General features: G+C 44.8%; 1 protein-coding gene across 1 annotated transcript in view; it reads right to left on the minus strand.

Annotated features, from left to right (window-relative positions):
* The window catches only part of GCM2 (glial cells missing transcription factor 2), a 55,743-nt gene that overhangs the window by 10,932 nt on the left and 29,131 nt on the right, over positions 1–15,680 (minus strand). The window contains exons 2-3 of the mRNA XM_029592679.1: positions 8,087–8,339; positions 7,126–7,238 (exon numbers count right to left, since the gene is read on the minus strand). Of these exons, the coding sequence (XP_029448539.1) occupies positions 7,126–7,238; positions 8,087–8,339 (366 nt within the window). The remainder of the gene's footprint in view (positions 1–7,125; positions 7,239–8,086; positions 8,340–15,680) is intronic.

Consider the following 15,680-nt stretch of genomic DNA (forward strand, 5'->3'; position numbering starts at 1 on the left):
AGGGGGAGGGGGTGCAAGACCAAAGTTCACCCAGGGCTCTTAATACCCTTGTATCAGCCATGTTTGTTTCACTTGTGCAGCGACATCATCAAGAATAATAGACTACTCCATGAAAAATAATCTATGAAATCTTGCGGTATATCACATGCTATTATTTCCTATTTAATGAGATGCCATCTGTTTAGTCTACACATTTTTCTCCTATACATCAATTTCTGGAAAATATGTGATTGCTACTAAATTCAGTTTTGTTGATCCCTATAGTCAACTCTATATCCAGTTTTGGCAAAAACCTTGTTAAGGGAAAACAAATGGTAACACACCAAACTTTTGACAGTTTGTATCAAGTTGTAAGTTGCACCTTATAACCAGCTACAAATATTCACAGGGGGGATTTTCCTCTGGTCTCCATTTAAATATCACAATGCGGTGTTCCAAAGCTCTTGTGTTCCCAGCATGACGCTCACTACGAGGTGTTCCCACCTCCGTGCTCACAGAAACTCTAATGCCATCTTCACTCATTGACTATAGAAATAGCATTAATGAAGCCCTAAACTACAAAAAAAAAAAAAGTAACTTGCGCATCAAAAACTCCCTTTACGAAAGGGCCTTCTTCTGCAGCAAATGTGTCAATGCATGAGAACAGATTTCTGACATTCATGCTTTCCGATGTTCAGATAAATTGAGAGGGACTAAAGATAAAACCTCATTTTTCTCAGCACTTGCACAATCTTGTTATTATGATCCAAACTGGAATCTAAAACAAATTTCCAGTCCTCTAGACCATACAGACTGAAGCAGGACTTATATTATTTATGTATTTACTTATTTATTTCAGCACTTATTATCTGCCTATAATGAATCATGCTAAGCGGAGTACAGACATATTTCAAACAATGAATCTGCAAAATACGTCAATATCATAAAATTTAAAACAGAATAAAATAAAATAGAACCAGAACAATTGTTACATACAAATTATCTAATAAAAGCTTCTTCAAATAGGAATGACTTTATTTTTTTGTGAAAAAACCCAAGGTTCATAAGGGCCCTGAAGTCTTCCAGTAGGGCATTTTATAATTTTGGCCCATAATTTTGTTAAGTATCAGAATGAAAATTAAAAAGGGAACCAGTGCAGCATTTCATAAACAATACATCAAATAAGTAATAAAAGACAAGGACCCTCAGTAATGTGAGATCACTGGGGAAGTTGTTTGCTCCTGCTGTGAATTAGGGCTACAAAAAATTTGACTGATTTGATAAGAAATTCTGTATAGGTTTTGTGAATATATTCCAGATCTAATCAATGGGAATGCCATGGAAATAGTCATGTATATAGTGACCCAGTCAGGGAAGAAAGTTCCAACTGTTGAAAATCCGGCCCGCGGGACTCCTTGGCCGGTCCCCCTACTTGCTGCGTTGCTCTCCGGTATCCCCAGCACGCATCTAGCCTGGTCATGGCCTTCTCGCGGCGTTCCCTGTGCAAGGGAAACGCTGCCAACTTCGAGCACTTGGGCCCGCCACTTTAGACGTGCGCGCACAAGGGCAGACGATTTAAAGGGGCCAGCACGGGAAGGATGGCTCCGCCCCCAAGATGACATCAGATGCCCGCCGGTATTTAAAATTGCCTGTCAGCCTTTTTCCTTGCCTTGCAATGAGGTTCGCTCCCTGGAGTATCTAGTTGCTGTCTTCCGTTCCTGCTTGTCCTGTTCCAGCTCCGTCATTTCCGAGTCGTCTTCCTGGCTCCTGACTTTGGCTCACCCTCTAGAATCCTGCTTCGCTGTCCGTTTTGACCTCAGGCTTGTCTTCGGTCTCTGTTGCTTCCGCCTGCCCTGACCCCTGGTCCATCTTCACGGCTTGCCTCTCCGCTGCCTGCCTTGCCTCGGACTTCTCTTCGGACTCCTGCTTTCCGCAGAACCCACCTAAGTCCAAGTGGCTTGGATCCTCAAGGGCTCCTCCCGGGGGATCTCGGGTCTCCAGTGGTGAAGATTCTATGGGTCTCCTGTTTCCAACTCCTTGCTCGACTCACATCCTCTGGAACTCTCTTTGGACACTTGTCCCCAGGTGACTGCACCTAAGTCCAAGTGGCTCAGATCCTCAAGGGCTCCTCCCGGGGGGATCTCGGGCTTCCAGTGGTGAAGATTCGGTTGTTCTCCTGGGTTTGATCCGCCTCCCGGCTACGACCTCCATTGAGGGGCCTTCACTCGTTGCAGCATCACCATCTTCTAGCCGGCTCAAGGGTCCACGATCTCAACACCAACTTGTAGATTATTGTATTTTTATATCTAAGCAGCTTTGGGGCAGTTCTATCAGTTTTTTTTTGATTTTCTAGATCTTGCCCTTACTTCAACAGTTCCATGTAACTTCTATTTCTTAACAATGTTTCTGACAGCTGAAATTGCTAGCTGCATGATTATACAGAGCTGCTTTTTTTTTTAAGCCTTCACTGTTTTGTAAGAGAATTATCTTCATTTTAAAATGCTCAGATAGTTGCTTAGAGAAGCTCATGGTTACTGAAAGTAGACAGAATAATCTAATTGTCTTTGCCTAACAATTCAATCAATCTTTTGGGCCTTAACTTTTTTTTTTTTTTAAAGTTAATGAATTAACTGGAAGGGTATCCAAACTTTTGCATATACCATATTCACTTTATTATTTTTAATCTATTAAAATCAGCAAATAGTAATTTTGCATAAACATTGCAGAAAAATGTCGAGGTTGTGTCAGCTTCTGTTCACATAGAGATTCATTGAAACATACAGTTTGACCAGGGGAGCCTACATTTTTGCAAACAGCTGTAGATGACTGGTCCCTGTTAAGCTCATGCCAACTGCAGTCACCACTTGGCTAAAAGAACATCAATTAAAACGTAACCCTATTAAGACAGAAGCACTAGGAATCAGTAAAACCAGTTGTTCTGTAAATAGTTTTCCTGTTCTAGTGGGAATAATGATTCAACCTAAAAATTAAATAACTGTACTTTGCATTATACTTGATTGTAAATTGTTAGGATTCTCAGCACTCACCCGCTCTTACACAATAGGAACGGCGCCAGATCCAGCCACCATGCTGTCGTGCCCGGCCTCCCTGTAGGTGCATGCGCACACATAATGGTCCAGATTTTAAAAGGGTTATGCACATAAAGTACACGCGTAACCCTTTTAAAAACCCCCTGCATGTGCCAGCCTATTTTGCGTAGGCTTGGTGGCGCGCGCAAGCCCCGGGACGCGTGTAAGTCCCGGGGCTTGCAAAAAGGGGCGGTCGGGGGCGTGGTGGAGGTCCGGGGGGTGTGGACGAGTGCCCCGACACAGCTGCCTGTGTTGGGGCCTGCTGCGCCGGCACGCGTACGTTACTACTGCCTCTTGGCAGTAGTAACTTTTCAGATAAAGGTGGGGGGGGGGTACTAGATAGGGCTGGGGGGGTGGGTTAGGGAGGGGAAGGTTCGGGGTGGTGGAGGAAACGGGCAGCACGCGCAGGGCTCGGCGCGCGCAAGTTGCACAAATGTGCACCCCCTTGCGCGCGCCGACCCCGGATTTTATAAGATACGCACGGCTACACGCGTATCTTATAAAATCCGGCGTACTTTTTTTCGCGCCTGGTGCGCGAACAAAAGTACGTGCGCGTGTAGAATTATAAAATCTAGCCCAATATACACACAGTGGTTGGAAGAACCTGAATAGCGCCTCCTGATGATGTCATTTGCCTGTCCTACTAAAGTCCAGGCCCTGCAGTAGCTCCTTACCTCAGCAACAGATCTCCTCATGTGCCTTGCTTGTCAGTGCGTGTTGTCTTATTCCTGTATTCCTGTTCATTCTATGTTCCAGTGTTCCTGCGTTCCAGTTCTGCCTTTGTCTCCTGCCTTGTTCCTGAGTTCTTAATTTGCTTGTCCTTGTCTTGCCCAGTCCTGTTCCTGTCTGTGCCTTTCTCCAGTCTTATATTGTTGTCTTGTCTCAACCTCTCTCGGCTTGACTTCCTGGATTCTAACCTTGGCTGTGGATTCTGACCATCGTTGTCTGCTGTTTTTCTTTCCCTTTCAAACGTTTAGTGCTAGAGCAGAGGATTTACTTACTGTCCTCCTTCCAGTCATTAATTCAAAATTTGATCATATGATCACCCACCACTGTTACCTCTCTCACCAAATCATGCACTCCACTGAGAATTAGATCTAAAATTGCTCCCTCTCTTTTCAGCTCCTGAACCAATTGCTCCATAAAATTGTCATTTATTCCATCTAGGAACTTTATCTCTCTACCATGTCCTGATGTTTCACTTACCCAGTCAATATTGGGGTAATTGAAATCTCCCATTATTACCACACCACCAATTTGGTTAGCTTCCCTAATTTCTCTTAGCATTTCACTGTCCATCTCACCAACTTGGCCAGGTGGACGGTAGTATACTCCTATCACTATACTCTTCATCAACCACAGGGATTTCTATCCATAAAGATTCATTTAGTCTCATGCAGGATCTTTATCTTGTTGGACTCTATGCCATCCCGTAGATAAAGCACCACCCTGCCACTAAGATGCTTCTCTCTGTCATTGCAATATAGTTTGTACCCTGGTATAGCACACTCCTATTGGTTATCCTCTTTTCACCATGTCTCTGAGATGCCAATTAAGTTTATGTCATCATTCACTGTTAAACACTCTTATTGCTTAGATTTCTGGCATTAGCGTACAAACATTTCAAAGTATGTGCTTTGTTTGTATTAACATTCTGCTTTTCAATTGACAGGGATAAATTGGAATCTTTTAGCTCAGGTGAGTTTTTTATTTATAGGCATTTGGATTACTTTTCTTATTTTTGTCACCTCTGGGCCGTATTTTTAAACATATGCGCGCGCTACCCAGTGCGCACAAATGTAGGCCCAATTTTATAACATGCGCACGCAGTCGCGTGCATGTTATAAAATCCAGGGTCGGCAGACGCAAGGGGGTGCACACTTTTGCACCTTGCGCGCGCCAAGCCCTAGGGGAGCCCCGATGGCTTTCCCCGTTCCCTCCGAGGCTGCTCCAAAATCGGAGCAGCCTCTGAGGGAACTTTGCTTCGGCCCCCCCCCACCTTCCCCTCCCTAACCCACCCCCCAGCCCTACCTAAATCCCCCCTTACCTTTATTTTGTAAATTACGCCTGCCTATAGCAGGTGTAACTTGCGCGCACCGGCCAGCTGCCGGCGCATGATCCCCCAGCACGGCCGCTGTGCCGGAGGCCTCAGTCCCGCCCCCGCCCTGCCCCTTTCACAAAGCACCGGGACATACGCACGTCACCTGGCCTATGCAAAATTGGCTCGGCGCGCGTAACCCTTTTAAAATCCGCCCCTCTCTGTTGGGATGCCCTAACTCTAATGCTTCATTAGTATCCTTCGAAGAAACCTACCTCCGAACCATGCTCTGCTGAGTGAATGTCTGCTTTCCCCTTGAGGACAAACTCACAAGGTCTATGCCTGCAGCTGGCAAACATGCCCTGTAGTGGGACAGTATTGAGCTTTACCTATACCAACCATCTCTCCTACAGGTTGAGTCTGAGTTCTGGCAGCTGGCAGGACTTAGTCGGGTCGCTAGGGTGGTGAAGATAACTAGTCTAAAGGCACATTGGAGTCAGAGACAGGCCAAGGTCAGGGCTGGTGTCTAGCAAAAGTGGTCAGATTCAGGCATGAGGTCAGGTCTAGGCAGGGCTGGCGGAAGCACTAGGCGAGCTAGGCCTCTGCCTAGGGCGCTGACAGTTAGGGGACACCACCACCGCTTCAGGTGGCAGAATTTTGAAAGGGCAAAAAGTGCCCCTTCAAAATTCTGCTCCCCACCCCCCCGTCGTGCCACTCACCCGATACCACACTGATAGTCCAGCAGAGGGCCTGGGAGCGATCTGCCGCTCCCGGGGCCTCGGCTGCCACTAACCAAAATGGAGCTGGTGGCCTTTAGCTCCTACCATGTGACAGGGGCCAACCAATGGCACTGGTAGTCCCTGTCACATGGTAGGGGCTGGAGGCCACCAGCGCCATTTTAGTTACTGGCAGCCAATGGCCCAGGAGTGGCAGATCGCTCCCGGGCTCCCCGCTGGACCACCAGGTGATTTTATGAGTTTTGCGGGGGTTTGGGAGAGTGAGGGAGTGAGGGAGTGGCAGCATGTGGTCCTCGCCCCTAGAGTCGGGGCTGCGACCTGGGGCGGGGCAAGGCTGAATGTGCCTAGGGAGCCCAATCCCCTTGCCCCAGCCCTGGGTCTAGATGGCAGGCAATCATGGTCACGTCCAAGAAAGAGGTCAAGATCTGGAGAGTCAAGGGTGGACAACGGCACACAGAGGACACCGGAGTATGCAGATAGTATAAGGCAAGGCTGGACAAGGAAGGCTGGAGAAGACAAGGCTGGAAGGCAAGGCTGAATGAGGCAAAGCTGGAGAGAACAAGGCTGGAATCAGGAAGACAGGAGAACAGGAACCAGGTACACGCAAACAACATGTACTGAAAGGCAGGAGACCCATTACCGAAGCAAAGTAATGCTTCAGGGTCCTTGCTTAAATAGCTGACACCATCAGGAGGCACCTTTCAGTGTTTCCTGCTGCAGGGTCTATATTATGTACACACACATGTGCCACTTAAGGGAAGATTGCAGCCTGGTGGCATGAACGGTAGTCAGCAGCGTGTGGCAATGGCGGCATTCTGCCGTGACAGGAAACCTCTATGAGTGTCCATCAGTGGTGGGGGTGAGTGTGGCGACTCGTGGGGCAGTCTTCTGAGCCGCCAAAGGTAACAGTAGACAATAATTTGTGAGCCAGCACCATTGAAACTACAGTCGTATTATTGACATTACTAAATCTACACTGGCTCATTAATGGCCCCAGTACTCTGAACCTATTGCTGAAATTGCATTTAAATAGGCTAAGCCTCACAATACATCCATTGGTATTATATATTCAGGCTTGTGCAATGCTAACCTGCAATAGCACTGAGTTGCACTGTGCTAGGCTGATACATGAACCCTCATTATTGGTTTGACCTCTAATTGATATTGGATAAGAAGTGAAAAGGCTCTTCCAATCACATGGGCACTGCTACCTGCACCCCTGGAAAAAAAAATGTTCGGAACACAGTTGGGGTTTGAAAGCTTCACTTGTGCTTTGACTTACCTGGAAGAAAATTGCCTTGCAGTCAAGTCTCCAAAAATTGGTGACTGGGTAGCCACTGTGGCCCCGACAAGGGATTAGCTCCAGTGCTGAATTACAGTTATTGCACGGCTTCTCTGCAAAAGAAATGGCAAGGGTGAACACCATTAAGAAGAATCTGCTATGAAATCTTTTCAGTACTGGGGGTGCTTGGGAAGGAGGTAATAAGGAGTCTCAATGATCTGATCTCAGGAAGGAGCGTGCTTGGAAGTATGGAATACCTCTTCTACTGCACGCCCAGCTAGCATATCAAAACCAGCAGTGCAAGCATCTGAAGATCCTTAAAGGGGGGGGGGGGGGGGGGGGGAAGGAGAGCAAACTGAATTACTAAAGCTTTTCTCCCATTCTGTTTCTTTGGGGGGAAAAACAGCTCAATAAATTGGGCCTTATGTGCCAATAATTCACTGTTACAAAGCTCTCTGTAAATGCTTCCAGCTAACAATTTCAGCTGCCAGAAACATTGTCCGCTACTAAAATACACTAAAGTAAATCTTAGGATGGAATTTATGACTAGTCAGTAAACTGATCAAATAAGAGACAACTGACAGCATGGCAAGAGAATTGTTCTGCAAAATGCCCCCATTTATCTATGGCTCTCAAGCATTCCTGCCCCCATAGAACAGAGAAACAAGACAGCAGAAAAAGACTATACGGAGGACTATCTTGTCTGCCCATTTACAACTACTCATCTATACAATTCCTTCCAGTCCCCCAGAGATTCACCATAAAAACAGAGAAAAATGTCTGATTTGAGTTGGAGGGTTTCACAGACAAGATAAAGAAAATCTCTTTTTAAATTTCAATGTGTTTCATCCACGTCGGGATTTAATCATGTCTTCCCAGGCGGCGGGTGTTGGAGTTAAAGAGACTGTGCACTGTTCCCCCCCCCCCCATGAGGAATCCTCTCATCCCGGATTCTTCTTACTTTGCTGCTTCTGACGGGCCTTGTCGCAGATGGCAGGCCGCAGCTGCAGCTTGGTGCCATCAGGGAGGGAGCAGCTCCGGCTGCAGACCACCACGCCCAAGCAGGACTTTTTCAGGATCTGGCAGTTGTGGTTGTTGGTGTTCCGCATGGCCCAGCCGCTGAGATGGCGCTGCGCATGCTTGTCCTCCGAGCTGTAAATGAAGCGCACGTAGCCATCTGTCCACTCCTGGAAGCCATCAAACTGTTTCAGCTCCTGATGCACCAAGAGAAGAAAGAGAGACAACCCCAGCAGTTAATTGGGGGAGGGGGGTGTGCATCTGTCCCTCACTTTGCTGATGCACACATCACATCCATACACATGCCAACCATTGAAATAAGTATCATGAAAACATAGCACTTAATTCACCCACAATACAATTGGAGAGTAATGTATCAAAGTATAGTGCCGGTGCAAAGGATTCTCTAACGCCCCCGTTCAGTGCTAAACTGTAGGAAATACGTAAGAACTGGAAGAAGCAGCTGATACTGGTGCAGTCTTGTCCAGAAGCTAAATATTAATTTTATTTTGGCATTTATATAGTGCTCCATACCAGGTCCTTTTAGAAGATACTACAGACAGGTGCAACAAGTGCCTGCCCTGAAAGCTTAATGTAGGGACCCTATAGGTCCCCACTATTTAATTTTATCTCCAGTTTGAGGTAGGAGAGAGAGGAGTTGGCAAAATATCCCTTACAAGTGTGTGCCAGTTTTGGTTAGAGTCTGCTGGAAGAGGGAGAGTGTTGGAGTGGCTCCCATGTTAGTCCCCATAGGAGAGAGAGAGGCAGGTTTTCCTTGCCCAGGATCAAACTGGTCTGGCAGAGAGTGTTTCGGGACTTGGAGAAGTTTTGGAGAGTCTATTTTTGGAAAAGAGTCTTTGTTTATTTTTTGTGTATCCTGATGCTGCCCCTTGGAGGATTATTCCCCTGCCCGGAGGAAGTCAGGGAAAAGATCTGCATTTTCCTTCCTGCGATACAAGGAGAGACAGCAGTGTTCTTGCCATCAGGGAAATAGAGTCTCATTTTTAAGATTTGGTTCCTATTTTGGGAGGAATTGTTGTGCCATAATTCCTGCCCATTAGGAGGAACAAGGACTTTAATTTATTGCTGTAATTGTTTGGTATTTTCTAACACCAGAAAAGAGACAGGATTTGCCAGTCTCCACTAGGGGCCCAACTATCACTGGGAGTGTTGGGTCTTTTCCCTACTGCCTGCCCCCTTAAGGGACCCTAGAATCAGCTGTGCAGGTCTGGAAACACATATTTGGAGTTTGCAAAGATCAGCTGAAGAATTGTTGCTGATCAGTTTGAAGTTATTTTTGATTGCAGTAAATTTATGTTGGAACACATCACCAGTCTATCCAATTAGTTTGGGTTTGTTTGTTTTTTTTAAGAGTTAGAGGTAACCGTAAAGCTAGGACATCCCAAACATGAGTACTTTTGTGAGAGAAAGATGAGAGACTGTTCTCCCTGTGGGCCTAGGGCCTTGGAGTGTTTAAATAAAAAAGGAACCAATTATTAAATTTGGGCACAAGCAAAAGATTACATTTGCATTTTAAGGTGCATTAGGACCTAACCCACGAGTATGAATTTTTTTTTTTTTTTTTTTTAACATTTATAAATTGTTCATCTTTTCATTTACAACTGCATTCATATATGGTAGCTGGTACTAGGCTTGATATTGCCTTAGAGAGGAATATTCATTTGTTCATTTATACATCACATAATAGTATAAACAAACATATCATCAGCAACCTGCTCACACTTTCTTTCCTACAATCCTCCCCATCATACTATCTCGTTAACAATTAAAAATCATCCTTAATTCCCATCTCTTTCACCCTTCTTTCCAAACTGTATATTCTTACCACCACCCATACATCCCACACTACCAACCACTTCAATAGCTGGCCATCACACCATGAATTCATCTGTAGCCATGGACTTAATTACCCTCCCAACTAAATCACCAGTAGATTGACAACACTCATCCCTGTCAACTAACCATGAAATAAGACAGTTAAGTTTAAATCATGCATTCTGTGACTAGGAGCAGAGCAAGTCAGGGAAATGCTTGAGTGGAAAAACCACACTATTAAATTCTTATGAAGAGAGAGGTAGTGTGTCATCTATGAACATTTAATGGTAACAAATTATATAAAGATGTTGTATATTAGCTAAAAGCAGCGGGTCAGATTTTCAAACGGTTACGTGCACTGGGCCTATTTTCAAAAGGCCCGGCGATGCGCATAAAGCCCCGGGACGCATGTATGTCCCGGGGCTTTTCTGAATGGGCGGGCAGAGGGCGGGATGGGGGCAGGGCAGACAGGGGTGTGGCTAGGCAGTCTGGGGGCAGTCCGGGAGGCATGGCCGAGGACTCTGGCACAGGGGGATTGCGCGCCGGCAGTTAGCCGGTGCGCGCAAGTTACGCCTGCCTCTAGCAGGCGTAACTTCCAAAACAAAGGCATGGGGGGGGGTTTAGGGCTGGGGGGAGGGAACGGGGAAAGCCAGCAGGGCTCCCCAAGGGCTCAGCACGTGCAATTTGCACTAGTGTGCAACCCCTTGTGCGCACCGACCCCTGCGCGTGCATGTTATAAAATCGGGTGTACATTTGTGCATGCTGGGTTGCGCGCACAAATGTACGCCCGCGCGTATGTTTTAAAATCTGCCCCAGTCTGCCTAGTAAAATCTAATTTTGCTGAATTGAACGTAAGAACATAAAATTTGCCATACTGGATCAGACCAAAAGGTCCAGCAAGACTAGTATCCTGTTTCTAACTATTGTAATCTGGTGTGGTTGTGGACTCTGGATCGAAGTGAGAGCTGACTCCACCCACAGGGTGGCCCCAGCAGAGACAGACACAACTGTGAGAGACTTTATTGTACTGGAATCGTGGATGATACCCACAGTATGGAGAGAAGACAGTCCAGAGTAGAAAAGCTGCTCAATGCAGATGTCCCTGGTAGTGGTCTGCAGAGCAGGGTATGCCAGGGAAATCCTCTCGAGATGATATCCTTTAGAATAGATCCAGTAGAGGCCCTCAGTGCAGGGTATGCAGAGGATCAGCGAGTTGTTGATCAGAGAGGTGCAGAAGGTCAGCAGAGCACAGTAGATGATGGTTCTTACTCCGGAGCCAAGAAAGGTAGCTGGGATGAGCACGGTAGTGGCCCGAGGCACACCGGTGGTTCTGTCAGCAAGATGGTGGAAGCGACGATAGTACTCACAAGGCTGAACTGGCAGGCAGGAAGGCCCTTCGAGGAGCGGATAGCCAGAACGTTACAAGGCCCCTGAGGAGTGGGTACCTAAGGTGTTCTAAGTTCAGCAAGCAGTTCAAGTAGTGAAGCGAAGCATCTCCGAATGGAGTGGAATTGCAGGAAGGAAGTCCTTGCTAACTCGTAGGAAGCATGGTTTAGCTGGGTTAATACTTCTGGTGGGTGAAGTCATACGGAGGTTACGCCACCGAGGATCCCGCCATGATGTGGATAAGAGAGGGCCTGGTGCATGCGCGTGCCCTAAGTAATTCCTGACTCAAGATGGCAGACGGGATGGCCCACGCTGTCCCAGGGACGCCGAGGGAGGCGGTGTTTGCAGGCTGAGGCCACCATGGCCTTGAGAATTGCTGAAGCAGGGAAAAGAGTGAGCAGCAAAGGTCGCAGTCGTCTGTGACCAACGGGCACAACACTAACAGTGGCCAATGCAGGTCACAAGTACCTTGCAGGATCCCAAAAGGTCAATAGATTCCAAGCTGTTTATCCCAGGAAAAGGCAGGGGATTTCCCCAAGTCCACCTTAATAATGGTTTATGGACTTATCTTCCAGGAATTTAAACCTTTTTGAAATCCAGCTACGCTAACAGCTTTTACCACATTCTCTGGCAATGAATTCCAGATTTTAATTATGCGCTGAGTAAAAAAAATATTTTCTCCCATTTGTCTTAAATATCACCTAGTCTTTGTACTTTTTGAAAAAGTAAACAACCAATTCACGTTTATTTGTTCCATTCCACTCATGATTTTATAGACCTCTATCATATCTCCCCTTAGCTGTCTCTTCTCCAAGCTTAAGAACCCTAACCTCTTTAGGCTTTCCCCGTAGGGGAATCATTCCATCCCTTTTATTATTTTGGTTGCCCTTCTCTGTACTTTTTTAAGTCTGCTATATCTTTTTTGAGATGAGTTGACCAGAACTGCACACAATATTCAAGGTACGGTTGCACCATGGAGCAATACTGAAGCGTAAATGATATTCTCTGGTTTTTTTTCTCCATTCCTTTCCTAATAATTCCTAACGTTCTGTTTGCTTTCTTGGCTGCTGCCACTGCACACCAAGAGAAAGATTTCAACATTTTATCCATGATGACATCTAGACCCATTTCCTGGGTGTTAACTCCCAATGTGGAACCTTGCATTGCTATAATTTGGGTTGCTCTTCCCTACTTGCATCACTTTGCACTTGACCACATTAAATGTCATCTGCTAATTGGATGTTCAATCTCCCAGTCTTGCAAGGTCCTCTTGCAATTTCTCACAAACCTCTTATGATTTAACAACTTTGAATCATTTACTATCATCAACAAATTGGATCACCTCATTCATTGTTCCCATCTCTAAGTCATTTATAAATATGTTAAAATGCAGCAGCCTAAGTACAAATCCCTAGGGCATTCCACTATTCTTTTCTCCACTGAGAAAATAGACCATTGAGCCCTACTCTGCTTTCTACCTTTTGCTTGAGCAAAGGAATAGCGAGCAAAGCCTCCTGAGATGTAGGAAGGACTCATGCTGGTGAATACTGTACCAGGAGCTCAGTCAAATATGCTAGACCATTAGTTATCAAATATAAATTAGGGGACTCCCAGTCAGGTAGGTTTTCAGGATAGCCACAATGAATATTCATGAAATAAATTTTCATGCAGTGAAGGAAGTGCATGCAAATCTCTCTCATACAAAATTAAATGTGAATATCCTGAAAACCTGACAGACTGAGGTTCCCCAGGACAGGTATTATAACCATTGTGCTAGACCTATATGGTGGAGCACAGCAACCAGCAACCAATGTAATTGAGTCAAAATTGGTGTTTTGGTATAAAAATAGCTTGGGCTTTTCATAGTGTAGTTTTGAAAGCACTGATGCATTATGGGGTCAATATTCAGATCCTATCTGTTTACTTAAGATAGCTAGATAGACATATCCGGCTAACTTAAATAGGACATTCAGCAGCACTGCTATGCTGCTGAACATCCCCGTATTTGGCGCTGTTTAGATGGATAAGTCTTAACTGTTTAAGTTTAGACCAGCTATTGAGCAGGTCTAATTTAGCTGGATAAGTTATCTGGCTAAGACTGAATATTGCTACTTAACTGGATAACTTATCCTGCTAAGTTGCACCACCCCAATCTGCTCATTATCCGCCCACATGTTAGCCAGCTAACGAGATAGCCGGATAAGTACTACATACTCTGGCTATTTTCCATTTGAATATCCACCTTTATATTGTATATCATTAGTTTACTATAACAGTAGTAAATTAATGATTAATGCTTGCACTATTATTTTTAGCACAGTTTTAGTACATTTTCACCTATATTAAAACACAACAATAGTAGCCACTGAAATAAAGGGAGAACAGAGAGAAGCTGAACTGCTGTTGGTTGGCCTGAAAAATCTAAGACATTAGGTGTACATGGGAGTATTATACAGACCTCCAGCACAGGAGGAGGAGAAGGAGGTGGACTTGGACATCCTAAGATGCATCAGCAGAATGGCATAGAAAGGGGAGGTCCTGCTAGTTTATATGACATGTACTGGAGCTTATCAGCTACAACATTAGAGATAGGAGTGGAGAAGTTTTGTATGCCTTATAAGGGACATTTCTCAGGCAATTAGTTGAAGAGCTCACTCAAGGGAAGGCCATGCTGGACCTAGTACTGACAAATGGCAAGAGTGTCATTAACCTTAGGATAAGAGAAAATACTAGAGTCTAGTGATCATTGTACTATGTGGTTCTGTGTTACACGCCAATCTGAACTGAAACTTACTAAGATCAGGGTCTTTGACTTCAGGATGGCTGACTTCAAAAAAGAGGAGCCTTAGTATTGAGGATTCCCTATTGGAAAATCAAAAGCTGAAAGATACAGAGAAACTTTGGTCAGCAATCAAGGGAAGCATGGAGAAGGTAACAAATCATTGTGAAAAGGAGAAAGAGATCAATATGGTTCTTTAAAGAGGTAGAAATGGTAAGAGCACAGAGATTAGCATTCATTATTCCTCTTACAGATGTCTACAACGCAGCAGTATATTGTTATTGTTGTAGGTTATTGCTGCGATGTATTTACTACTCCTATGGTGCAATGCATTTTATTGCATTTTTGTTTTGATACTATATATGAATTGTACTGAACTTGATTTATTCTTGTATTTGCTTGCTGTATTGTTACATTAGTTTGATAATGTATTATTACTGTATCATTTTGCTCTGAACCACACTGGATCAAACGTCTGTTTGAGGGAGACAGTATACAAGCATATCATAACATTCAAAAAATACAGAAAAGTCATCCAGCTAGAGTATCTAATAAAGACATTAACATGGCAGAGCATGACCCCCCCCCCCCCCGGGAAATTTAACAAGTATGCTCAGTTGCATAAGTAGATATATCATAGGAAAAAGGAGATAATTTTGCTCTTGTAAAATTCACTCAGGAAACCCCAGCTGCAGTAGTCTGTTCATTTTTTTAGAGGCCATGCCTTCAAAAGGAAATTAAGAGGCTGGACCCGGGTTATAAAAGGGCTACAAAAATTATACAAGACGTGAAACATATACCATTCAAAGAAAGGTTTTAGACACGCAAAATATACTCTCTGGAGAAAAGAAAGTAAAAAGGGGGAAATTATATAAACATTCAAATATATATTTTTACCCTGCATTTTCTTTCTGCTTTTTTGGATTTCTAGCTCAATTGGAACCAGGGCAGTAGTCTGGCATCCTGAGCCTTCATTCACAATTACCTGGGGATTGTTCTCCTATTTTACTTTAATCTAGTCATTACAACTAGCATCGCCATTACACAGTGTGTATGACTTCCTTCACCCCAGGGATTATGAACACTGCTTCTTCAGCATCCCTAGATCTGGCTCACCCAGGGAGCAGAAGACCTGGGCCAGGAATAGCATTCAAATATTTAGCAGTCTTCAATAAATCACAGGAAGGGAGGTGTTTTTTCCCATAGAAAAGGCATTTTAAGGTCATGGGGTCAAGATATGAAGTGGGAAGGTGGACGTTTCAGGAGAAATGAGAAATACTTCTTTACTTATCGGATGGTAAATGCCTGGAATAACCTACCACTAGAGGTATTAGAAACCAATACTGTCTTAGAAGTGGAACACCCTTGGGACAGATCTGCATGATAGGCTTGAGAGGCTGCAATATTGCAAATAACCCATCCTTCAAAGCCTTAAGAGTAAAGGCAAGTGTAGAGGTAATAAGAAGGAAACAAAAGGTGGACAAAGGAATCACAAAATAGCAATACTGCAGGCCATCTTAGAACCAACAGACTATGA

This window comes from Rhinatrema bivittatum, chromosome 2 (genome assembly GCF_901001135.1).
Source record: "Rhinatrema bivittatum chromosome 2, aRhiBiv1.1, whole genome shotgun sequence".
Classification (NCBI taxonomy): Eukaryota; Metazoa; Chordata; class Amphibia; order Gymnophiona; family Rhinatrematidae; genus Rhinatrema; species Rhinatrema bivittatum.